This window comes from Pleurodeles waltl, chromosome 9 (genome assembly GCF_031143425.1).
Source record: "Pleurodeles waltl isolate 20211129_DDA chromosome 9, aPleWal1.hap1.20221129, whole genome shotgun sequence".
In the NCBI taxonomy this organism is placed as follows: Eukaryota; Metazoa; Chordata; class Amphibia; order Caudata; family Salamandridae; genus Pleurodeles; species Pleurodeles waltl.
Window position 1 is genome coordinate 614344674 of NC_090448.1, and position 25821 is coordinate 614370494.

Sequence of the window (25821 nt, forward strand, 5' to 3'; positions counted from 1 at the left end):
GCAGTATTTCTGCGTGGGAACACTTCTGCAACCTTCAGCATGCCGTGGGACATCTTCCATCCAAAGGAGAAGTTCCTAGCTCTCTTCGTTGTTGCAGAATTCCAAGCTTCTTCCATCCAGAGGCAGCTTCCTTGCACCTTCATCTGGGGTTTCTTGGGCTCCTGCCCACCCCCCCCCCGACACTATCGCAAGTCTTGGACTTGGTCCCCTTGCCTTGCAGGTCCTCAGGTCCAGGAATCCGTCTTCGGTGCTTTGCTGGTGTTTGTGGTTCCTGCAGAATCCCCCTATCACGACTATTGTGTCCTTTTGGGGTAGTAGGTGTACTTTACTCCTACTTTTCAGGGTCGTGAGGTGGGGTATCTTAGACACCCTGACTGTTTTCTTGCAGTCCCAGCGACACTCTACAAGCTCCCATAGGTCTGGGGTTCATTCGTGATTCGCATTCCACTTTTGGAGTATATGGTTTGTGGTGCCCCTATACCTATGTTTGCCTATTGCATCCTATTGTAATTCTACACTGTTTGCATTACTTTTCTGACTCTTACTTACCTGTTTTGGGTTTGTGTACATATAACTTGTGTATATTACTTACCTTCTTACTGAGGGTACTCACTGAGATACTTGTGGCATATTCTCATAAAAATAAAGTACCTTTATTTTTTAGTAACTCTGTGTATTGTGTTTTCTTATGATATTGTGCATATGATATAAGTGGTATAGTAGGAGCTTTGTATGTCTCCTAGTTCAGCCTAAGCTGCTTTGCCATAGCTACCTTCTATCAGCCTAAGCTGCTAGAAACACCTCTATTCTACTAATAAGGGATAACTGGACTTTGCACAGCGTGTAAGTACCACAAGGTACCCACTATAAGCCAGGCCAGCCTCCTACAGCCTGTACATCTATAAAAATGTCAGGCGTACAAAGCCTAGAGTAGCTACGGAGGGAGATAAGGGACCCCACAGTCAGTAGTATCAAGACCAGACTTGATGATGTGTCCATGAGGCATCCAGGCCATGATGAATGACATCCAAGAAGTGAGCTTCAAGGAGGCAAGGAACATGCGAGACCACCAGCTGGGCCGTATCCTACAGGGCATGAGTGCATTTAGCTAAAAGACATGCAGGTTGGCAGGTTTTAAAGTCATGCTGTCAGCTGAAAATGTTTTCTTGCCCCAAGCCTCCATACATTTGGATTGCATGTCTAATGGAGTGGACAGGAAAAAATCCCAGACCTAGCCCGAGGAGCAAGAAGCCTAAATTACAGGGCTCTGTTAGGGAGATAGGTGGACAACAAGGGTGGTCCCTAGGAGCAGGATGATATAACCTTGCTAACTATCTGGTTACTTACTGACCAAACGCAGGCTTCTCCCATTCAGGCAGGACAATGTCCCACAAGTCTTCACTAAAGAGCAATAGTAGTTCAGAGGACAGAAAGAAACCCGAGGTACCTCAGTGAGGACATTAGTCTTGGTTTTAACTCAGGGCAGGAGCACTTACAAAACCTTTGTCATCTTCAACACAGAGTGGAAAGATGCGACCTCGGGAGGGGAAGGCTCTGAAGGAAACTCGATTTCCATTTCAGGTCAGGTAATCAAGGCCACTGGCCAAAGTGAGGCCTGTAAAATCAGCTGCAGGGTCACAAGACCCTTGACCCAGTTCCTTTGATCCATAAAAGTTTAGGTGGTTCTAAATCAGAAAAGTTCATGCATAAACGGACCAGTAGAGCAAGGATTACTGGTACAGTCTTCTCCTCCATCAACGTTTGGGGCTTTCTTTAGAACCAATGTTCTACCAATAGGCTACTGGCACTGAAACTACGGGAGCTGGTATTGGCACTGGCAGCACTGAACTCAGTGGTTGAGGGCTTCTAGAAAAGGGTCATCACCGGTGACCATGGGAGAAGCACTGATAGTAGCATCAGTAATGGGGTTGCTGCCACATATCTCAGGATTGACGTGAAGCGAGGAACCTGGACAGTGGCATCGGTAAATGGGGGTGGCACTGAAAGGTGGCAAAAAAGGCATGAAAATAGGCATGCCGTATGGCCACATTGAGCCAGAACATGCTCCAGAGGGGGCGTGTCCCTAACATGGCGTTTAAAATGCTGCTTTGTTCAGGTCTGGCTCAAAGTATGAAGATAACTGTGGGATTCAGACAACGCCTGTGGGAATTATCTTTGGAGGACGCCCTACGTTTCTTGTGTTTTTTGTGTTTGTTCCATCTTCTTGAGGAATGTGAGGATAAAGATCTTGAGTGGCCTCTGGTGCAACACCTATGTCTCCTGTTATCGCGGGCCCATGCCATAAAAAAATGTGCCTCCCTGTAGGAGGCTGGCCTGGTTTGTAGTGGGCACCTATGGTATTTACACCATATACCAGGTTTAGTTATCCCTTATTAGTGAAATGTAGGCATTGTCTAGAAGCCAGACTCTCTAGAGGTAGTTGTAGCTGAGCAGCTAAGGCTTATCTAGGAGACATGGAAAGCTCATGCAATACCACTGGTTGTCGCACAGTACTCACACACATGAAAGAAAAAACTCAGTGTTACAAAAAAAAAAAAAAGGTACTTTATTTTGGTGACACAAATGCCAAAATACCATAGAGACTCCCTTAGGAGGTAAGTAATACACAAATTATATTCACACTAGTATGCAGAAATGTGCATAAAACAGTTAGAAAACAGTGCAATTAGTGAAAATCACAATAGTTAGAAATGGGCCTAGGGGGAACAAAAACCATATACTAAGAAAGTGGAATGCGAATGTCAGTTTACCACCTAGGCAAGTGTAGTGTGTAGAGGGGCGCTGGGAGTATTAGAAAACACCAAAAGTAAGTAATAGAACCCATCCCAGAGCCCAGGAAAGCAGGAGTAAATCACAGTAACTTTCCTAGAACACACAAGAACACGAGAAAGAAGATTATACAAGAACCAGAAGAGACTGCAAGACACCAACAGTGGATTCCTGGACCTCAAAACCTGTGGAAGAAAAAGACCAAGTCCAAGAAGCACAGAATAGTCCAGGAATAATAGGAGCCCCTGCTAACCTGGTTGAAGGTGCAAAAGAAGAACCATTGGTGAGGAACAAAAGTCAGTACTGCACCCAAGAAGACAGATGCAGGTTCCTGATTGGTGCAGATGATGTCCCATGCCAGATGGAAGATTACAGACTTGTTTGCATCTCTGGGTTCCTCCAACAAGCGTTGGCACACGCAAAGCTTGCAGTTAGCAGAAAGTGGTGCTGCCCGGGACCAGGAGGGACCTGGTGTACTGTACCCAGGAGGGGTAGTCAGAAGGGGCTCTCAGCAACTCAGAGAACCCACAGAAGCCCAGGTAGTGCGCACAAGAGTCCCACAGCATGGGGACAAAGGAGGTGCAAGAGGAGGCCTACGCAGCATGACAACAAAGAATCACACGCCGCCGGAGAACTGTGCATCGCATGATAGAGTGCTGGGGGTCTGAGCTGCACGACGAACTTCGTGAAGGATTCAACAAGCCTTGGCAACTGCAAAACATGCAGTGCACGGGGTACTGCCTTGCGTGGGAAGGCAAGCTCTTACCTCCGCCAAAGTAGGACAGTAGGATGTCAGGATCATTGGTCCCACTTCCGTCCACCACCCATGATGCAGGATCCATGCAACTCATCAGGAGAGGGGACCCACGCAGCTGGTTGTCATTACAGAGAGGTGCCTGCTGAAGCAGGGGAGTGAGTCCTTCATTCCAAGGGAGATTCCTTCATTCTACTGGTGCAGTCTGAAGACAGGCCGTCCTCTGAGGATGCAAGACCGAGAAACAGTTGCTGTTGCTGGCAGCAGCTGAAGATACAACATTGCAGAAGTCGTCCTTGCTTCTTTGTTGCAGGTTGTAGAGTTCCTGGAGGGTTCAGATGCAGTTTCTTTGGTGAGAAGGTGAAGTAGAGTATGCAGAGGATTCCTGCTGGAGTCTTACAATCCGAATCAGAAGAACCACCCAAAGGAGAGACCCTAAACAGCCCTGAAAGGGGGGATTGGTCACCTAAACAGGTAAGCACCCATCAGGGGAGGGCTCTGACGTCACCTGCTGGCACTGGCCACTCACATGCTCGCAGAGTTCCGTGCAAACTTGGAATCCAAGATGGCAAAACCCAGCGACCCTCTCAAGGAGCTCTGAGCACCACCTCTGGGGTGATGGACAGGGGACTCCTTTCCTTTTTCCAGTTTCTAGACAAAGGAAACGGGATCACCCTGATGGGGTGATGGACAGGGGACTCCCCTTTCCTTTGTCCAGTTTCGCACCAGAGTTGGGACTGGGGGTCCCTGAAGCGGTGTAGACTGGATTATGCAAGGAGGGCACCAATTGTGCCCTTCAAAGCATTTCCAGTGGCTTGGGGAGGCTACCCCTCCCAAGCCTGTAACATCTATTTCCAAAGGGAGAAGGTGTAACACCCCTATCCCAAAGGAAATGCTTTGTCCTGCCTTCCAGGGCTTGAGCAACAGTAGGGCAGAAACCTGTCTGAGAGGTGGCAGCAGCTGGGGCTGCCTGGAAAACCTCAGATGGCAGTACTGGGTCTAAGGAGCCCCCAGAGTGCATGGAATCATACAACCAATGTTTGCCAAAGCATGGGGGTATGATTCTTACATATTTGATACCAAACATGCCTATGTTCGGAGTTATCATTATGTAGCTGGACATAGGTAGTGACCTATGTCCAGTACGTGCGTAAAATGGCATCCCCGCACTCACGAAGTCTGGGAAAATGGACCTGGAAGTCATGGGGGCACCTCTACTGGTGCAGGGCAGGGGTGCCCTCACACACAGGTACTCTGCACCCTGCCCTCGAGGCTGGAGGGCCTGCTATAGGGGTGACTTATAAGTGACCTGTTGCAGTGTAAATGGTAGTGAAAGGGTGCTGGCACCTTTTCACGCAGGCCGCATTGGCAGCCCTGCAGAAGCCTTTGCATGGGCTCCCTATGGGTTGGCAAAAGATACTCTACAGCCCATAGGGATCTCCTTGAACCCCAATGCCCTGGGTACCTAGGTAGCATATACTAGGTAGTTATAAGGGGCACCAGTGTGCCAATTGTGGGTGAAATATTAGATTATCAGTATGCAACAACCAAATTTAGTGGAAAGAGAGAGCATAATCACTGGGGTCCTGTTTAGCAGGATCCCAGTGAACACAGTGAAGCACACTGACATCAGGCAGAAAATGGGGGTAACCATGGCAAAAAGAGGGTACTTTCCTACACTCCCTCTCCTTGATTGCCTTAGTATGCATACTGAGGCAGTAATCATGGTCCAACCCATAACTAAGTGGGTTTACACCCCCAAACACTTCAGGGAGACATCCTATTGCACTGCTATTCGTTTTGCAGTAAAGGGCATCTTGAAAAACTGTGAGAGAGAAAGAGCTTCTGATCCATGTTGAAGGTGTGAAAAAAATAACTGATATTCTTGAACCAGGGTGCGTTTTGTATGGCTTTGGTGATGGCACCAGGCAGTGTTTTCAGTGCCAACACGGAGCCTGTGCCCCGTATTGACATAAAAGAGCTTTGAAGTTTCTGGATCCAGTCTGACGGCAGGGATTATTGAACAGGAGACGTATTTGCAGGTATAAGTATACCCATTTGCAAAAGGGAAGGTGCCATCAATGTTAGAAATAAGTTGTTTGGGAGAATGTAGTAGTGTATGGGACCACTACAAACTCTCACGCAGACTGAAAAAAAGTAAACTTTTCTTTTAAAGTGCACCTCGGTTTCCTTTGAGGAAAACTTGCTGCATATTTTTTTTTAAAATAAAGTTTACTTCATTGAAATGTAATCACAGACATGCCGCTCGGAAGATCCAGGCAGGCCACCATCCCTCTTGATGGCTTCCAATCTTAAGAAAGTCGCAATTTGCGACTATGCCATTAACATTCATGAGGTAGCTTGGATTCTGACTCACCATGAATCAGGTTTTTTAGAACGGGCCTGTTAAGGAAAAGGTCAGTTTTCACAAATCTTTACTATTTGCAAAAATACTGGTCAAATTTTGCGATTTTGCAATATTCTGTAAAAAGAAATATTTGCACATCTGGCTCAGGGTTCAGGATTACTTCAAACAACTGTCAAATAAGACCCAGTATAATCTGTGGGAGTGTGCAATCACCCAATAAACAGCCATGGCTATTTTTTCCTTTTAGGAATGTTTTGGCATTAGCATGTGCCAGTAATACAAAAACTGGGTCACTTCATGTGTATAATAATGTATTTCAAGAGAGTAGTGAAATCATGTTATCTGCTTCATATCTGTGGCAAATTTTACAGCTTTCCTCTACATTCCTCTACGACCTAACCTATGAAAGAAGGGAGTCCTTGTGTAACCTTAAGAATTTTGGGGACCCTAGGCAAGACATTCTTTAGGGGCGCCAGTAAGGGAAACATTTGCATTTTCATTACCTATATTCTGCTAATTCAATCCCTCATGATGCCAAACAATATTCAATTATATGTTAAACTTTAAAAGGTTCACACAAAAACAGTTGAAATAGGTATTCCTCGGCTCCCAGAAATCCTGATGACACTTGGTAGAGAGACAGAGGTAAAAGTAGGTGTGGAGGGAGAAAGGATTAGAGAGACAAATACACTAGACAGAGGTCAAATACAGAGAAAGTTCACTTTCCTAGCGGGCCCAATAGAAGGTCGGGCCCTGGAATACTGCACATTTTGCCTATGCCTTACAATATCTCTGAGCCCTGCTGCAAACACCAGTGGCAGCAACACAGCAAGACTGAATGACCACTTGCCTCCTCGTGGCCAACATCCCGCACCCTCTGAATTTGCTGCCTTTCCTAAAGGCAGTAGGCTGTGCACGTACGGGCTTAGCTGGGAAACCCACCAGCCAAATTGTACAGTACACACTCCCACCAGGGTTTCTTCTTTAGATGTACATACATGGTGTATGGTGTGTGATGCATGATTAACAAACAGCCACTATTTCAAAACTGGATTGTTCAACTTCCACACAGCGCTGCAGTTAGCCCAAACCAGCTATGAGTTAATAGGCCACCCCCAATATTCTTTTTGCATCCAGAAACTTGCCTTACTGCCTTTATAAATGCAAAAGCAAAACTACCAGTCCAGGAATGCAGAGTAAAATGCAACACTGAAAGAGCTAATCATATCTCATCTTGTAATACTCAACTACTCTATGTGAGATCGAAACACCTTTTTTATTTTTATTTTTTTTTAAAGATGCGCAGTAAATTTTATTACCTATTTCTTGTTAATTCAAGCCCTAATTATGCCAAACAATGCTAAATTATATGTAAAATTTGACAAGGTCAATTCTTGAAGATGACATTGGGTGGAGAGACAGTATCAGTGGTAAAAGGCAGGTAGAGAAGGCGATAGGTATAGGCAAAAAGACTAGAAAGATGTTATATAGAATGGTCACTTTTCTAGGGGTCCCCTAGGGGTGTGGGTGGTCGTAGGCAATTGCTTACTTTGCTCATGCCTTAAAATGTCTGCAATGCCGCAAATATCAGTGGCAGCAACTCACCAAGATTGAGTGATAACCTGCCTTCTTGAGGCTCACATCACCTTCCCTCTGAAGTTTGCTGCCTTTCCTACAGACAGTAGTCTGTGACAGATGGGGAATCCACCTCTTAAATTGTACACACTCCCACCAGGCATTCGTTTATCTGTAGATGGTTATGCGTGATGTGTTTATTCTACTCACTACAAAGCTCTGCAGTAATCACAAGTCAAGCAGGAGTTTTGAATCCATTTCTATTTTTCTTTTCGCATTCTGGAACTTGTTTTTCTGCCTTTTTAACTGGAAAAGCTAAACTACCACCCCAAGAATGCTGGATAAAACACAACACTAAAAGAGCTAATCAAGTCTTACCTTGGAAAACTCGAAAGCTCCATGCAGGCTAAAAACACTCACTTATTACATGGAATAGTACACCATCAACTGCACATTAAAAAAGATATTTCAAAGTCAGAAAGGAGATGGTGACCTCATGTGCCTTTATCTTTGTGCATCAATATGGTAAAAAATCTAGTCAGTATATTGTATTATCATAATGCGGAGTTGAGGGTATATTCTTCTATATATATATATATATATATATATATATATATATATATATATATATATACACACACATAAGTATCTTGTCTGCTCACAAGAAATAAATAAATCAGGCAAGAGCACTGTCCTAGAATTAAGTTAATTAAATCAACAGTGTATTTATTAAAACAGATGCCAGACTGAAAATATAAGTTTAGTTTTATTAAGTTAAATATGCTATGAAACACTCTTTATTATATTATTACCATGTATCTCGATGCCCAAAAGAAAATTTAATAAGATCGTGTACAATACAAAGGAGCATACTGTATGTAACCAGGACAAGACAATGTGATCAGGGGACAACCCAAAATTGTTAACATCCCGCACAACAATCCGATCATGTTTCTTTATTTTCTGTTTTTCAGGTTGAAATGCATCTTTAAAAAAGGAATGAGTCTCTCATTTGCAAACATATAAACAGGAGATTTGGCACAAGAATACATAGCCGAAAACAAGTATAACATTCATATAAAAATAACTTGAAGCCCACCGACCAAGTATGTTTCTTCATTTTTATTCGTCAATATTACTGACACTGTGTGGTAACAACACTGTAACCAGATATCATTTAAAAGGACCGATCATCAAACATTCAAAACAAGCTAGAAAACAGTGGTCATTCTGCTCAATGTAAGATGGCTGCTCTTAGTTACAAGTGCAGTAGTAGGAGGAGATTTCATTATTCCATGTATCAAATAGCCCGTTCTTATAGTCTTTCAGCTGGTAGTAGACTCCTGAAGAAAATTTCCTATTTTCTCCTGACTTTGGGAAGTTGCTCCACACCCTGATTTCACACCTGCTGCTGACCACCATGGAGGAGATCCTGTCGTTCCATAAGAGTGGCACGAAGGGAACGTCATCGCCATTCATTGCATCCAGGTATTTGCCCCCACATGACTGCTCGAAGATGTAGTGGCTGTCCTCAAACATTCGGGCGCAGATCTTGGCCCCGCTTTCGTCCTTCAGCTCATTTGGCGCAGGGCACTGGGCGGCAAGGAGGCCGAAGAAGATCTGGATGGTCAACAGCTCCAGACAAAGCCTCATCTTGAACTTTAGAGATTGGTCTGTTAAAGCTGTTCTATTTGTCACGAAGGCCACGGCTTATATTCCGTATGAAGGCTTGCTTCTCACCAATCACGAAACCTGTTTATAAAACATGGAAAATTAACCTTGTGGACGTCGAAGGTATTTTTATGTGCATGTCAACTCTGGGAACCATAAACCTGCAGTTGAGGTGGTAAACGAACAGAACTGAAATAGTCTGACCAAGGACAAACTGCCCTAGCTCCCTATCGATACATTTCAAGGTTGCACTGAGCCTTGTTAATATGTCCAAATGTACAACGCATTACGTACTTCATTATTCTGAAACAACCCTCACGTTAACACTTTTATGGCTGCTTTCTTTATATGTTTAAAAAGCGCCTCTGGGCGTGAAATAAAAACTTCGTTTATCTGACTAAAACATATCTAAATACCACGCAGTTCCGCGTAAGACACAAATAAAGCATGCACGGGGTTTCGAGACAACTGGTTAACTAAACTGAATAAAACACATTAAAGGACATGCTATCTAGACGCCTGCGCTGACTAAACTGAAGGAACAACAAAAGACCACACTGCTTGACGTTTCCTGGTCAGCTTCCAGCTTCTAACTCCAGAGGCCATGGGTTAACAGAAACGTGTAGGATTAAAAGAATACGTTTGCAACGATGCCTCTTTGAAGTAGAAGTGCTGTGTAGGAGAGGTAAACAAAAACAAGCATTTGCAGTACAATAGGTCTAGCATCTGTGAGTTAGAGCCATTGGCATTGTAAAGGACAATGTATTTTACCTATGTGTTTTGGTCTGGATGTGTGAACAGCTACAGCACTGTCTAGAGGACTAGGAATGAGGAATTACCACTGGGAACAGAGACACAGCTGCATCACTGCCTAGAGGACTAAGAATGGAAGACCTACTGATGAGATCAGAGAAGCAGTTCAGCACTGTCTAGGGGACTAAAAAAAGAGGAATTTTCACAATGGTTGCCAGACACGCAAAAGCCAATCTGCTTTGTTCTCGAGAATTCTTGCCTTTTGTTATATAGTGTTTTGGTGTTTGATTTAATTAAATGCATTTATTGCACTTTATTCTCAGTTGCTATTCTTAACTCTTTTTTTAAAAAATATAGCAAATTTTAAGTGTTGTTAAAATGTAGTTTTGTGAGTACCGCTGAAGCAGAAGCCATCTTATGGTAAGGACCTGATTCCAAGAAGGCCTGACAACTGTGTGACCTCCTGGGTGCAAACTGCCCACCCGATAATTGCCGATTTTGCAAAGTTTGGTATTTAATAGGTTAGTAATGTCATCCCTTTTCATTTTATGCATCTTTGAACAGAGGAAAATGCACACATAGCATGTTATTCACTATTATAATGTGTGAAAACAACGCTCGTCTGATATTCACTTGCACAATTTGCACCAGAATGTATCTGACGAAAATCGTTAAGTCAAAAGCTCCAGTGTACAAAAGCTGTATTTTCAATTTGGGTGGAAAAGTGACTTTGCACCTAAATAACAAACAACTAGCCTCATAATGTTAATAGCTGTACCCTTAAAAAGTCTGGTTGCAGAATATCTGCTGATTTGCAAACACCCAGGAGCTACATATGTTTATCGAAAGCTTGCATTCCGAACTGAACACTTTTTGCTCTCTGGTACCATTTTACTGCTCAAGGAACAAGCCATTTCGAGAACTGAAAACCATGGCTTCTTACAGCGTTGCACTACTAAGCGCCTCAAACCAGTGCTTAATTTGTAAATAAAAAGGTGCTGGTGTCCAAAGCCCTCCTCTTAAACACGCGGCTGCTGCAATTAAATGTGCGAACACGGAATACTGAGGCAGCATAATCCTGAAGCCATCTTGGGTCTCTTCCATCCATTTACAGCCACCCACTGCCCCTTCAGCTCACCCTTGCAGCCTTCTGCTTTCTCCCATTGTGACCCTTTTTCGTTTTTCTCTTCCTCCGTGTTTCCCATATGTGTTTTTTGCTCGCAGTAAATGCTTGAGGCAGAAAAATAAGCGCCGGCCCTAAAAAATAAGTGCTTGTGCTCTGCACTAGAAACAAGCACAAATTAAGCACTCCCTCAAACGTGCAAGTGTACAGGTGTGTGCTACCTTGTTCACACGGTGAAATATTCAAGACCTCTGATTTTTTAAGCTTGGTAGGGTGTTTAAGAACTAAAGTGGCATGTTTAGTGCATTACATTGCTATAAAGTAGTTCATATTTACAAATTGGAGCTGTTTAGAACTTAAAAACATACACAGAACTGTGGACCCTTCGAGATTTTTATGGCGACCATATCAGTTTACTCAATAGTTGACTTAGAAGCAGATGAACTACTTAAAACCCCAGCAAGGCAAATAAATTAAAGCCACTGTCTTTCATGTCACTACAACACTGGAATAATGCACCCTGCCGCCCTTCCGTTTGTCTCAGGAAATCTGAGGAATCCCGGAAATGTTAACTCTAGACTCTTAAACAACATATGGGAACCAAGCAGATAATCTTCCCTGTTTACGACTTTCAAAGAGCTGAAGCAAGAAGAATGCAAAATATCGTCTAAAAGCTTCAGTGATGCAGCCTTTGCCACATTCTAAAGAGTGATTTTATTTCCAATAGTCATTTAATTTGTGAAGATGAAAGTGGACACGCGTGAAGCAACTGCTCATTTGTGTTTTTAAGAACAGTGGTAATACAGCGTGACAATTTACAGTAAAAGCAAACATTTACCCCAAGCTCGCCTCCTCTTACACACACCCACAGATCGCCCCCACCACCAATATAGCAAACGAGCGCTAGGAGTGCCCATTATAAGGCGCGCACCTTTTACTTCTGACGCATGCACGGTGCAAAATGACATTTACAAAATGTGAGAAGTGAGCTGAGCTGCACCTCTGAATAAATGAATGGATAAGTGGATGAATGTATTACTTACAAGCGAAGGGCATTTTTGGTAAAGTAAGCAGAGTACTTTACGGTAATAGATCCCTCCTGTCACCATTGTTGCTTCGCTGTATTTAAAGTATGTTTTATTGTTACAATTCTCCGCCAGTCTCCTTTAAATTTAAGCGTAATTTGATGCCGATGTGTTCACCTGGCAATGGAGAGTAACACACACACATACATATATATATATATATATATATATATATATGGAAAATGTCACTTACCCAGTGTACATCTGTTCGTGGCATTAGTCGCTGCAGATTCACATGCTGTGCACATCCCGCCATCTGGTGCTGGGCTCGGAGTGTTACAAGTTGTTTTTCTTCGAAGAAGTCTTTTTTCGAGTCACGAGACCGAGGGACTCCTCCCATTTCGACTCCATTGCGCATGGGCGTCGACTCCATCTTAGATTGTTTTCCCCGCAGAGGGTGAGGTAGGAGTTGTGTATGCTAGTAATAGTGCCCATGCAATGGAGTGAATACGTATGTACATAATGAAGTTTAAAGTAATATATTTACAAATTTACAAATGTTCAAGATCAACTTCTAAACGGCTACAGGCTCCCGGGGAGGCGGGTGGGCGCATGTGAATCTGCAGCGACTAATGCCACGAACAGATGTACACTGGGTAAGTGACATTTTCCGTTCGATGGCATGTGTAGCTTCAGATATAGCTTCAGATACACATGCTGTGCATAGACTAGTAAGCAGTTATCTCCCCAAAAGAGGTGGTTCAGCCTGTAGGAGTTGAAGTTGTTTGAAATAATGTTCGTAGTACAGCTTGACCTACTGTGGGTTGTTGTGCCGTTAACACATCTACACAGTAGTGTTTGGTAAATGTATGAGGCGTAGACCATGTTGCTGCCTTACATATTTCGTTCATTGGAATATTTCCTAGAAAGGCCATGGTAGCACCTTTTTTTTCTGGTTGAGTGTGCCTTTGGTGTAATAGGCAGCTCTCTCTTTGCTTTAAGATAGCAGGTTTGAATATACTTAACTATCCATCTAGCAATGCCTTGTTTAGAAATTGGATTCCCTGTATGAGGTTTTTGGAAAGCAATAAATAGTTGTTTTGTTTTTCGAATTAGTTTTGTTCTGTCAATGTAGTACATTAGTGCTCTTTTGATGTCTAATGAATGCAGTGCTCTTTCAGCTACAGAATCTGTCTGTGGGAAGAACACTGGTAATTCTACCGTTTGATTCAAGTGGAACGGTGAGATCACTTTTGGTAAAAATTTTGGATTTGTCCGTAGAACTACTTTATGCTTGTGTATTTGAATAAATGGTTCTTGTATGGTAAATGCTTGAATTTCACTCACTCTTCTTAGAGATGTGATGGCAATCAAAAATGCAACTTTCCATGTTAAGTACTGCATTTCACAAGAGTGCATGGGCTCAAAAGGTGGACCCATGAGTCGTGTTAAGACAATGTTGAGGTTCCATGAATGAACTGGTGGTGTTCGTGGTGGTATAATTCTCTTTAGGCCTTCCATAAATGCTTTTATGACTGGTATCCTAAGTAATGAAGTTGAGTGCGTAATTTGCAGGTAGGCTGAAATTGCGGTCAGATGTATCTTTATTGAAGAGAAAGCTAGCTTTGACTTTTGCAATTGTATTAAGTATCCTACTAAATCGTTGGCAGATGCGTGTAAGGGTTGAATTTGATTATTATGGCAGTAATAAACAAATATTTTCCACTTATTTGCATAGCAGTGTCTAGTGGTAGGTTTCCTAGCTTGTCTTATGACCTCCATACATTCTTGTGTGAGGTCTAAGTGTCCGAATTCTAGGATTTCAGGAGCCAAATTGCTAGATTCAGCGATGCTGGATTTGGATGTCTGATCTGTTGTTTGTGTTGTGTTAACAGATCTTGTCTGTTTGGTAGTTTGACATGAGGTACTACTGAGAGGTCTAGTAGTGTTGTGTACCAAGGTTGTCTTGCCATGTCGGTGCTATTAGTATGAGTTTGAGTTTGTTTTGACTCAATTTGTTTACTAGATATGGAAGGAGTGGGAGAGGGGGAAAAGCATATGCAAATATCCCTGACCAGCTCATCCATAACGCATTGCCCTGAGATTGATCTTGTGGGTATCTGGATGCGAAGTTTTGGCATTTTGAGTTTTCCTTTGTTGCACATAGATCTATTTGTGGTGTTCCCCACATTTGGAAGTAAGTGATTAGTATTTGGGGGTGAATCTCTCATTCGTGGATCTGTTGGTGATCCCGAGAGAGATTGTCTGCTAACTGGTTCTGAATTCCTGGAATAAATTGTGCTATTAGGCGAATGTGGTTGTGAATCGCCCAATGCCATATTTTCTGTGTTAGGAGACACAACTGTGTCGAGTGTGAGCCTCCCTGTTTGTTTAGGTAATACATTGTTGTCATGTTGTCTGTTTTGACAAGAATGTGTTTGTGGCTTATTATGGGTTGAAATGCTTTGAGCGCTAGAAATACCGCTAACAGTTCTAAGTGATTTATGTGAAACTGTTTTTGCTGTATGTCCCATTGTCCTTGGATGCTGTGTTGATTGAGGTGTGCTCCCCAACCTATCATGGAAGCATCTGTTGTTATTACGTATTGTGGCACTGGGTCTTGGAAAGGCCGCCCTTGGTTTAAATTTATACTGTTCCACCATTGAAGCGAGATGTATGTTTGGCAGTCTATCAACACCAGATCTAGAAGCTGACCCTGTGCTTGTGACCATTGTGATGCTAGGCACTGTTGTAAGGGCCGCATGTGCAACCTTGCGTTTGGGACAATGGCTATGCATGAAGACATCATGCCTAGTAGTTTCATCACCAGTTTGACTTGTATCTTTTGATTTGGATACATGGTCTGTATCACATTGTGAAATGTGTGAACTCTTTGTGGACTTGGAATGGCAATCCCTTTTGCTGTGTTGATTGTTGCTCCTAAGTATTGCTGTGTTTGACACGGCAGAAGGTGTGACTTTGTGTAGTTGATTGAGAAACCTAGTTTGTGAAGGATTTCTATGACATATTTTGTGTGTTGTGAACACCGTCTTAGCGTGTTGGTTTTGATTAACCAATCGTCTAGGTACGGGAACACATGTATTTGCTGCCTTCTGATATGTGCAGCTACTACTGCTAGGCATTTTGTAAAAACTCTTGGTGCAGTTGTTATTCCGAATGGCAACACTTTGAATTGGTAATGTAACCCTTGGAATACAAACCTTAGGTACTTTCTGTGTGAAGGATGTATTGGTATATGGAAATATGCATCCTTTAGGTCTAGTGTTGTCATGTAGTCTTGTTGTTTGAGCAGTGGGATTACGTCTTGTAATGTAACCATGTGAAAGTGATCTGATTTGATGTAGGTATTTAATGTTCTGAGATCTAGTATAGGTCTCAGACTCTTGTCTTTTTTGGGTATCAGAAAGTACAGGGAGTAAACTCCTGTGTTTATTTGTTGTTTTGGTACTAACTCTATTGCTTCTTTTTGTAGCAATGCCTCAACTTCTAGTCCTAGAAGATCTATATGTTGTTTTGACATATTGTGTGTTTTCGGTGGGATGTTTGGAGGGAATTTGAGAAATTCTATGCAATAACCATGCTGGATAATTGCTAAGACCCAAGTGTCTGTTGTTATTTCCTCCCAATGTTTGTAAAACTTGGTTAGTCTCCCCCCCACAGGTGTTATGTGTTGGGGATTTGTGACCTTGAAGTCACTGCTTGTTTGGAGGAGTTTTGGGACTTTGGAACTTTCCTCTATTCCTTTGAAATTGTCCCCCTCTATATTGTCCCCGAAAACCTCCCCGCTGATACTGGCTCTGGTAAGTGGGCTTTGTTTGTGAGGTTGTGGCTTCTGTGGTTTGCCCTTGAAACCCCCCTCGAAATTGTGTCTTTCGAAATGTGCCTCTGCTCTGTGGGGAGTAGAGTGCGCCCATGGCTTTGGCCGTGTCAGTGTCTTTCTTAAGTTTTTCGATCGCAGTGTCCACCTCCGGCCCAAACAACTGCTGTCCGTTGAATGGCATATTCAGCACAGCTTGCTGTATCTCTGGTTTAAATCCTGATGTACGCAGCCATGCAGGTCTCTTTATTGTTACTGCTGTGTTGACAGTTCTAGCAGCTGTGTCTGCAGCATCCATTGCTGACCGTATCTGATTATTGGAGATACCCTGTCCTCCTTCTACTACTTGCTGCGCTCTTTTTTGGAACTCCTTGGGTAAATGTTCAATAAGGTGTTGCATCTCATCCCAATGGGCCCTATCATATCTGGCTAGCAAAGCTTGCGAATTTGCAATACGCCACTGGTTTGCTGCCTGTGCCGCCACCCTTTTGCCTGCAGCATCGAATTTTCGACTTTCTTTATCTGGAGGTGGTGCATCTCCTGAAGTATGAGAGTTGTCTCTTTTGCGCGCTGCTCCCACTACAACAGAGTCTGATGTTAGCTGTTGTGTAATGTACACTGGGTCTGTTGGTGGCGGTATATAATTTTTATCTACTCTTGGAGTAATGGCTCTCCCTTTAACAGGCTCCTCAAACACTTGTTTGGAGTGTTTTAGCATTCCGGGTAGCATAGGAAGACTCTGATATTGGCTGTGTATGGACGACAGTGTATTAAAAAGAAAGTCGTCTTCAATGGGCTCTGAATGAAGGCTGACATTATGAAATGCCGCTGCTCTTGACACCACCTGTGCGTAGCCTGTACTATCCTCTGGTGGCGATGGTTTAGCTGGATAGCATTCTGGACTATTATCTGACACTGGTGCGTCATAAAGGTCCCATGCGTCAGGGTCATCTTGACTCATTCCTGTATGATTTGGGGATTGCATCATTGGTGGAGTGGCTACCGGTGATGGTTGCGGAGAGTGATGTGGGGATGGTGGCGGTGTTACTTGTTTAGCCACCTTTGCGTGTGGCTGTTTGTCCTTGTCTTGGAAGGCAAGCTTGCGTTTCATTTTGACTGGAGGAAGAGTGCTGATCTTCCCTGTATCTTTTTGAATAAAGAGCCGTCTTTGTGTGTGATCTGGCTCTATTGCCTGTAATTCCTGTCCAAATCTATGTGTCTTCATTTGTGTGGACAGTCCTTGTTCCTCAGTGTAGGAACTTGTTTTCGGTTCCGAGGCTGGATATTTCGGTACCAAAACCTTTTCGGCTGCTTTTTTCGGCTCGGACGAAACCTTTTTTACTTCCGGCATCGTGCTCTCTCGGTGCCGACCCGTTTCCGTGCCGCTTCTTTTCTGAGCCACTATCTCGGGCCCGAGATTGCTGTGTGCCGGTATCTCGACCGGAGTCGGATGACTTCGACACCAGCTCGCCCTTTTTCGGTGCCGATGAACGGTCACCTACTTTTCGGGTTAAGCCATGGCCTGTTGGCGGTGGCGTCCCCTGGGCTTTCGCGCTTTTCTCGTGAGTTCTTGGTTTCGACGTCTTACTCACGGTTTTAGGCGTTTCCTCGGGATCGATCTCCTCAGAGTCCGACTCCTGGGTGGAGAATGTTTCTTCCTCCTCCTCGAAACGCTCTTGTCCTGTCGGCGCCGACGCCATTTGCAGTCTTCTTGCTCTTCGGTCCCTGAGTGTCTTCCTGGACCGAAACGCTCGACAGGCCTCACAAGTATCCTCCTTGTGTTCTGGTGACAAACACAAGTTACAGACCAGATGTTGATCTGTATATGGATACTTGTTATGGCATTTTGGACAGAAGCGGAATGCGGTCCGTTCCATCAGCCTTGAAGAGACACGTGGCCGGGCCGACCAGGCCCAGACGGGGATGGAAAAAAACCCAGAAGGGCCACCGGAGCTCTTCTTAATTCGGTGTCGATCTGTTGTAACTAACCCGATACCGAACGCAAACAATACCGACGATTTTTCTGAGATTCTAACTAACTTTCCAACCCGAAACACGGAGCGAAAAGGAACACGTCCGAACCCGATGGCGGAAAAAAAACAATCTAAGATGGAGTCGACGCCCATGCACAATGGAGTCGAAATGGGAGGAGTCCCTCGGTCTCGTGACTCGAAAAAAGACTTCTTCGAAGAAAAACAACTTGTAACACTCCGAGCTCAACACCAGATGGCGGGATGTGCACAGCATGTGTATCTGCAGCTACACATGCCATCGAACATATATATATATATATATATATATATATATATATATATATATATATACACACACACACACACACACACAAAATGTAAATATAAAAGTTTCAAACCTTCTATTTTTGTACAAAGGTTGTGTCTCTGGTAGCGATTTTCTGTAGGCATGGCCTGGGGATCTAGCAAGCTCGGAATTGGCGCAATATTGAACTTCTGAGACCTCAGCGGGCTCACCTGGGCAATATGAATGTAAACTCAAGGTGCTTGTTGCCGGAATGTATATACACTCTAGTCTGTTATTTGAAATATACTTTAGGATTGTTCAGCCATGCAAGGGACAGACAGGTGGGGAACTTCTCTCAAAGGTGCGTACACCACACAATACCCCTGAAGGGTGCACTTTTGAGCATGCCCAATAAAATCTGCCAGCCTTTTAGATTTTATATTCCTGGAAGGGGAAGTAAATTTTGAAAAAATGTAGAACGTGAGATCAGTAGGACATCCAAATTAAAGAATGAACAAAAGTATTAGTTATAAGCCATGGGGAAAAGTATATAGCATATTTCGTTTGTGCGCTTTATTTGTGTAAAATGTATTGAGAATTTTGTAAAACGAATAACAAAAACTTCCTAAAATTAACACATGTCAAAGCGAAAGGAGAAAAACTGTCCGAAGACGAACATACTCCCACGAAAACTGGTTGTTCGCCGAAAGTACACACTAGAAGGCGGCAAGCCAACTAGTCTAAATGCAATCCTTAAACCATTTTGCTTGAGAGTTTGAATATAGTTAATAAAAGCGGGCATTACCATGTTTACCTTTATGGCCAAGGTTGCAGACTTTGTAATTGGGGAACAGACGTCAAGTCCCAGCCTCAGCTCACCAATCTGTAATTGCGAGCACATCACTTCATCTCCCGTGACTAAATAAAACAGCAGAAGTAGCAAACATTCACCTGACCACTCACAAAGTGTACAACACATGATGAACCTCTTACCGGATGTAGTTTAACTAGCAGACGTTCAAACAGAAAGTGTGCTCAAAATACACCAATGAACATAAAAGGAATGGTTGAGAGTGATTGTCTGATTTTGTTCATTCCACAGAATGTACTCTGCTGCCCTCCATATTGTGTGTTTTTTTCTGACCGTGACATCCTCTGCAGCAGCGCCAAGCCTGGAAGAATGTAGTGTCTCTAGTCTATATTGACAGTAATTTACAGGCAGGATTTTACATGAACAGCCATGTATCAGTCACCATAACAGTTAGGTTATAAATGAAAGGGACCAAAAAAAGCATGCAGACTGTAACTTATATACAACTGCCATTGCGCCGTGCTGATCTTAAGGAAAAAGTACAGCAAAAGGTATAGCAAAGTAATTGCCTTCAGAAGGAATGTGCCTGATCAGCACCGCAGGTTGATCTTGTAATACCTGGAGAGCGGGCCAGGCAGAACAAAAGAAAGTCGTGCAGCCTTTTGAAGCGGTGCCATAATTAAAGATGAAACTAGGCGGCCGTGAAGCGGGGGCTGCGCTGATGTTAACCAAAAAGCAACAATGGGGTGTGTGCAGAAAAATAAGAAAGACGCTTACAATGGGAATACAGTTGTAAAACAAAAGTTTCCAACTTTCTCGTCACATCATTATGAAAGCACCAACGAGGGATGGGGACGTAGGGTGTTTAGTGTGGCAAGTAAGGATGCTGAGCAGCTCCAAAGATAGAGCAGAAAACAATTAATAATATATTTTTTTATGTCAGCGACATGGGAGGAGGTGGGAGGGATCAATGCTGCAATAATGGTTTTATATTTGCAGAGGGAGCTGGGGGGAATGGATACCTGCTAGAGGACTTTCCCGAGTAAGCGTGGCTGCTCTGGAACACACACCCACAGTGTAAGACAAACAGGCAAACCCCCCCCCCCAAAAAAAAAATCCCTACAGAAGAGATAAACAGGACTAAGAGTAATTATACAGTAGTTAGTCCCTGCTCCTAAAGAGAAAAAGGCAGGACAAAGAGGCATGACTGACCACTAGCAAGGAAGGATTTTTAAATGACACTGATACAAGCAAATGAAATCGCTTTAAGCCCACAGTAGGTAGTATGCTAAAAGTGTACAAGAGGCCGTACACTTACGCTTGAACTAAATAAGTAGCATACTAAAAGTATACAAGAGGTCATACGCTTACACTCAAACAGAAAAATGCTTCAGCGACCAATATGTGTAATCCTGCACCCATGTACTACTTGGTTTCCAATGCTATTATCGTTACAGAAAGCATGCATTTATTGGGGATAGAAAGACTAAAGCCGGATTGTCCGTTTCCAGCAGGGCTTCATGTCTCATCATATTGAAGGCTGAAGTCTCACTCTAGCATGAATATTAGGCAGCAATGAAGACTAGACTTTACCTCTAATCTGCACACTGTCTCCTCATGTCACCGTCTAGTGTCCACTTTAGCTCTGCAGGACCACTTCTTAGGGTGGTCTGAAACCCTTACATAAAATAAATAACAAAATAAAAAATGTGCACCTTTTATTCTTGTATGGGCTTGCAAAGTTTCCTTGACGATCGTCACTCCCCATAAGGCATGGGAATGTTTACTCTGTCAGGTGTTTGTGTTTTTAGTTGGAGGCCTGATTTAAAGTGTGGCTACATCCAGAGAGAGAGGGGGGGAAGAGAGAGAGAGAGGGGGGGAAGAGAGAGAGGGGGGGAAGAGAGAGAGAGAGGGGGGGAAGAGAGAGAGAGAGAGGGGGGGAATAGAGAGAGAGAGAGGGGGGGGAAGAGAGAGAGAGAGGGGGGGAGAGAGAGAGAGAGAGAGAGAGAGAGAGGGGGGAAGAGAGAGAGAGAGAGGGGGGAAGAGAGAGAGAGAGAGAGAGAGAGAGCGCGCTCTCTTAAAGAGGCGTAGCCTATGTGATTTAGAGCTTGGCTTAAACACATAAATTGCATCTCTGTGATCTCCGTAGTGTGCTACCCAACCGATATTTGGTTGCCTCTCTGACCTTTATGTTATTCCACCCAGATACATAACACACACAAAAAAAAAAACTATAAAAACATCCTGTAAACAGTTAACACCTTTAGGGACCCTAAGATTATGTAGAAGATGTTAACTTTAAACAGGAATCATACAGTTGATCTGGATTACCTTCACGTTTTTACGTTCCTTGTTCACAAATCAATCTCTGTTTTTGCCAGTAAGGTTACTTAGATGGTCCTGTTTCAATATCCGTTTTTAATTACTGCCGGGTCTGAGACCCAGAGGGTCACTTAAAGCTATGGCTACGCATTTCAGACATCAAACAGAAGTGTAAGATCAACAGCAAATTAACACAAAGTAAACAAGACCAGGGAGCTCGAAAGTGATGTCACAACATTAACACTTTCATTAGACTGTTTTGGGACGGACATAAAATCAAGTAGCACAGAATGTAGTTAGTAAGTACAGGCACATGCTTTCAGCTGCCGAACTCACATTAGATAGTGGACTTTTGTAAGAGTCAAAAACATGTGACAGAGTTGGCACACTCACATCAGTCAAAAACACATGACAGAGTTGGCACACTCACATGCCAAAAGACTCCCTGACCACAGAAAACAGTCATCAGCTACTTAATGTCCCTTATGTTTGGCTGAAGGACTTAATGTCAATATATTGTGGTTGAAATATGAATCTACAAAAATATTGCATCCATAATATTGATTACCACTATAGTTATCAAAGGAAGTGAACGTAGGAGTGTAGCTTTACTAATCCTCATTCCAAATCTTCCTACCTTGCCAGTACAAGTGGTAGCCGATATTGTAGAGCAACATGTTAGCCAGTCGATTTTTCGGCCACAATATTAACACCCCTTCCACATTACCTCCTAATGCACACTGTGGCTCCAAGCCATAAATCATGTGAAGCTAACTAGGGTCAGTGTTGTCTTAAGAATTTTTGGGGCCCAAGGCAAGATATATTTTGGGACCCCCATTCATAATTTTAATGTCTATTTTCTGCAAAATTAAGCATGCATAATACCAAAACAAACTTTCAATAATTGGGTTCACTGATAAATAGTTGAAATATGACGTTCTAGAGTCTGCAAAAAGCCTTATTATGTCACTGGGCAAAGCAAGCGAGACTCTGAGGTAGATGCAGCCAGAGAGGAGAGAGGCTGAGACAAGAAGACAGACTTTCCCATGGGGCCCTGGATAAGGTTGGGGGTACTGACAATTGTCTACCTTGCCCATGATTTAAAACATCTCTGACTAGGGTTATTAGTTGCCTTTGGCTAGTAAATTGTATATTACCCAGTTCATTGGAAAATTGAGAAAAGGATAACTAAACAGGCTGATCACAATGCAATCTGTAACTACAAGCATAGGCGTACTGCTGAGCCTATCACACAACAGAAACGCTACATAAAAGTTGTGGGGTGACATCCCTGGCTCACTCAAGTGCTGACAGAATAATATAACTTGGAGCCGGACAATGTAGCTTTTTAAAGTACAATGCTGATTTATTTTTAGAAGAATGTTGACTTTGGAAAAGTTCTAAGTAATTCCCCACAGTAACCAGCAATATCAGAGCGAGTGTTAATCTGGACAACCACTGCCAGCTTTAGGGCAATGTCATCGATGTAGGCGCACCTGACACTGACGTCAGGGGGGCTCTTTTTAAAAAGAACTTGTCGATTTAAAAACATGTGCTGCAGAAATCCTTGTGTGTCCAGCAGTTTTGAGGCAACAATAACATTGTCAAGATAACTGGTGAATAAAGAGGCTGCTGGAGAGAGATCAAAGCTTTTTCTAGTGGCAGTTTTGAATCATCATAGTATAGTGGAGAGGGTTAATGTGCCTGCTGCAAAGAACAGGCACAACTATGAATAACGCTAAAAAAAAAAAAGTTGCACAGAGCGCCACCAGCACTAACGCCAGTGCTGTGGACAACTACATATATTAGGGACAAACTATGCTGTAGTTTCCTAATGCTGCAAGGAAGCCTTTTCAGGACTGGCGTTAGACGAGAAATTTTAATTTAAAAAAAAAAAAAAAGGAAGAAAACTAGCTTTTTACCTTGCTTAATTTGCAGCACTTGTAACACTTTTTTAATTCTTTCTTTATTTTGTTCTTTCTTTCCTCCTTCCTGTGTTTCTTTTATTCTTTCCTGCTTGCTTTCATTCCTCTTTCCTTCTTTCTTTCATTAATTCCTTTTTCTTTCATTCCTTCAATCCCTCTTTCCTGCTTTTTTCTTTCATTACTTCTTTCCTTTCATTCCTTCTTTTTTGCTTTTTTTTGGTTTTATTTTTATTTCTTTTTCTCTCTATTCTTCCAATCTTCCTTTCCTTTTGCCTTTCATTCTCTCATTCTTCTTTCCTGCTTTCATTTTTCCTTTCATTCCTAATTTCTGTTTCCATGTTTCTTTCATTCTTTTATTACGTCTTTCCTTCTTTAATGCTTTCTTTTTCTTTCATTAATTCTTTCATTTATTCTTGCATTCTTTCTGTCTGCTTTCTTTCCTTCTTTCATTCCTTCTTTCTTGCCCCACTGCTTCCCTCCTTTAATCTGACCTTCTTTCTTTCCCTTCCTTGTTTCTTTGTCAATTTTTTCTGTCTTTCTTTTCTTGAACGCCTTCTTTTTCATTCTTGCTTTCTGTCCTTCTGCCCTTCATTCTTTCTTTCCTTCCTTCCCTTCTTGCTTTCTTTCTTTCCTACTTCTTCCTTTCCTTCTTTCTCACTTTTTTCTTTATCAAAAACAAGAACTGGAAGGCAATGGCACAGAAATAGACCTTTCTTTGGTTTGTGTTAGCCAAGACCTTTTCATTTTACTAAAACTATGTGTATGACATAGTTATAGGGATTTCAGCTGCACTTCACCCATTTGTCTGTCGTTGTGACATTCACATTTTTCTGCTCCTCACTCAGCCATGCATCAAGGGGCAATGTTTCATCCCACTTCAGCCACTGGCTGACTTCACTATGAGTAGCAGCATGCTGCTCTCTCACTAGAAGCACATTCACACAGAAAGTAGTTACCTTCCATGCCAGGGAGTACTATGGTAATGTGTGCTTTTCGAGGCGCAAACACTTTTGCTTTGGTCAATGTTTTTTCTTAGCTTTTGTCATGGCTTTTGCAAAATAAAATTTTGCAAAAGCCATGACAAAACAAAACACGAATTACCGGACAACGTCAGACCTATTGGCTCTGCCAATGTTTGTTTAACAGTGTAAGTATAAGTAATACTAGTGAGCCAGCTGTTGAAATACATGCGACTCACTCTGCGAGTAAAAGAGAAAAAACAAATGAAGTCCAGTTTAAGCACTTCCTACATCGAAGGGGACTCTGGAAAATGTTTGTGGCAAGTTGCTAACTGGTGGTGCCAGAGTGCTACGCCACTTATAGGAGAGACAAACATTAACTAGACCTGGTAAGTTGGCCTGCGGCCAGCGGCCTGTATGGAATGCACACAGGAATCAAGCTTCAGCACCGGCCAAAACGAGTACCTTTAAGGAGACTGGCCACATGTCTAAGTGCCTGTGCTTGCCTTCACTCTTCAGGTCTCTATATTCATTCACAAAAAATACAGTTTGTCTTTACTGCTCGTTCTAGCAACAGGTGGTTGGATGTGTGTGCAATGTGTCCGTACATGTGCAGATTACAAATTTACATTGAACTACATGGTCAGATGTTCTTCGGCGCATGTCGATGCAAAGGAAACTGAAATCGTAATTTTCGATCACGTTTTAATCGTGGCGTACATTGGCTATGTGTGAAAGGCAGCATGACGTTGCTAGAGTAGCGTTCAGGGTGGGGAGCTAAGGAGGAGGTTTCAGTGGCTTCAGGTTAAACAACTTTGGTAATCTCCATTTTTGAAAGAATTATTTGTGCCTCTTTTTTTTTTTTTTTTTTGTTGCACCCGGTTATGGAAAAAAAGGTCTTCCCTTGTTATTTTCTTTTTCCTATGTTAAACTGTGAGCCAGTCCACGGAGTTTAAGAGGAGAGTTGCGCACCATGAAACAATAGCTGCATATCCTGTAATACAGTAACACTTCTGCGCATGTGAAAATGTGCGTTTGTTTTGTTTCACTTAGACGCCGCAATTTGTGAGACAACATTTGTGCACAAAAGCGCTTTAACACGGATAGGGTATTTGTCACAACTTTGGGTGAATGAGTGGAGACTGAGCAGCTGCTGCAAATTGCATATGATCCACCTTCCTAAATTGAGGATGTAATCCTGGGGGTCTGGTGTCCTTCTACAAAACCTGTTAATGCCGGATGATGGGAAAAGGTTGTGGGTTGGTGTGGTACACTAACAAGGACACAGTGCAGGCCAAACTGTTGGATGTGTTGCTGTTTGTTCTGTCTTTGGTCCAGCAAGACTTACCATGAGCACTGTTAAAGCTTAACTGTCTCCGTTTTCAGTCTTTTTGTATTTACCATAGTGTCAGGAGTTGGGGAGAACAACTAGGAATGGACTGGGAACATATCAGTTAGGTCGAAACCAAATTAAGGTCCCACTGGAGTACAACAAAAAGTTTGGGAGGGAACATGTGTTTAAGATCTTTCAGAAAATGTGTCACAACAAGGCCTTGAACAAGGAGGGTTGAGCCGGCAACCATAAAAAAGCTGATATGGCTGAAGGATACCACTTAACCGTGCCCACAGCAAGGCCTTGTCGGGCGCA

The 25821-nt window shown here is 42.9% G+C and overlaps 2 protein-coding genes across 4 annotated transcripts in view; both read right to left on the reverse strand.

The window, feature by feature from the left end:
• The window catches only part of DHX34 (DExH-box helicase 34), a 387340-nt gene that overhangs the window by 57770 nt on the left and 303749 nt on the right, over positions 1–25821 (reverse strand). For 2 of the 3 annotated variants that reach the window (XM_069207612.1, XM_069207614.1), the window contains one exon: positions 8235–9239. The exons of the other annotated variant lie outside the window; for it this stretch is intronic. The gene's annotated coding sequence lies outside the window, so the exon portion shown is untranslated. Of the gene's footprint in view, positions 1–8234; positions 9240–25821 lie in introns of those variants that run through there. 3 annotated transcript variants of the gene reach the window in all.
• On the reverse strand, positions 8742–9140 carry LOC138259709 (syncollin-like). Its single transcript, XM_069207599.1, has one exon. The coding sequence runs from the start codon at positions 9138–9140 to the stop codon at positions 8742–8744; it is 399 nt and encodes a 132-aa protein (XP_069063700.1).

Bases quoted from the DNA above. Each gene is read 5' to 3' on its own strand.
- LOC138259709 (XM_069207599.1), bottom strand. From the start codon at position 9,140: ATGAGGCTTTGTCTGGAGCTGTTGACCATCCAGATCTTCTTCGGCCTC.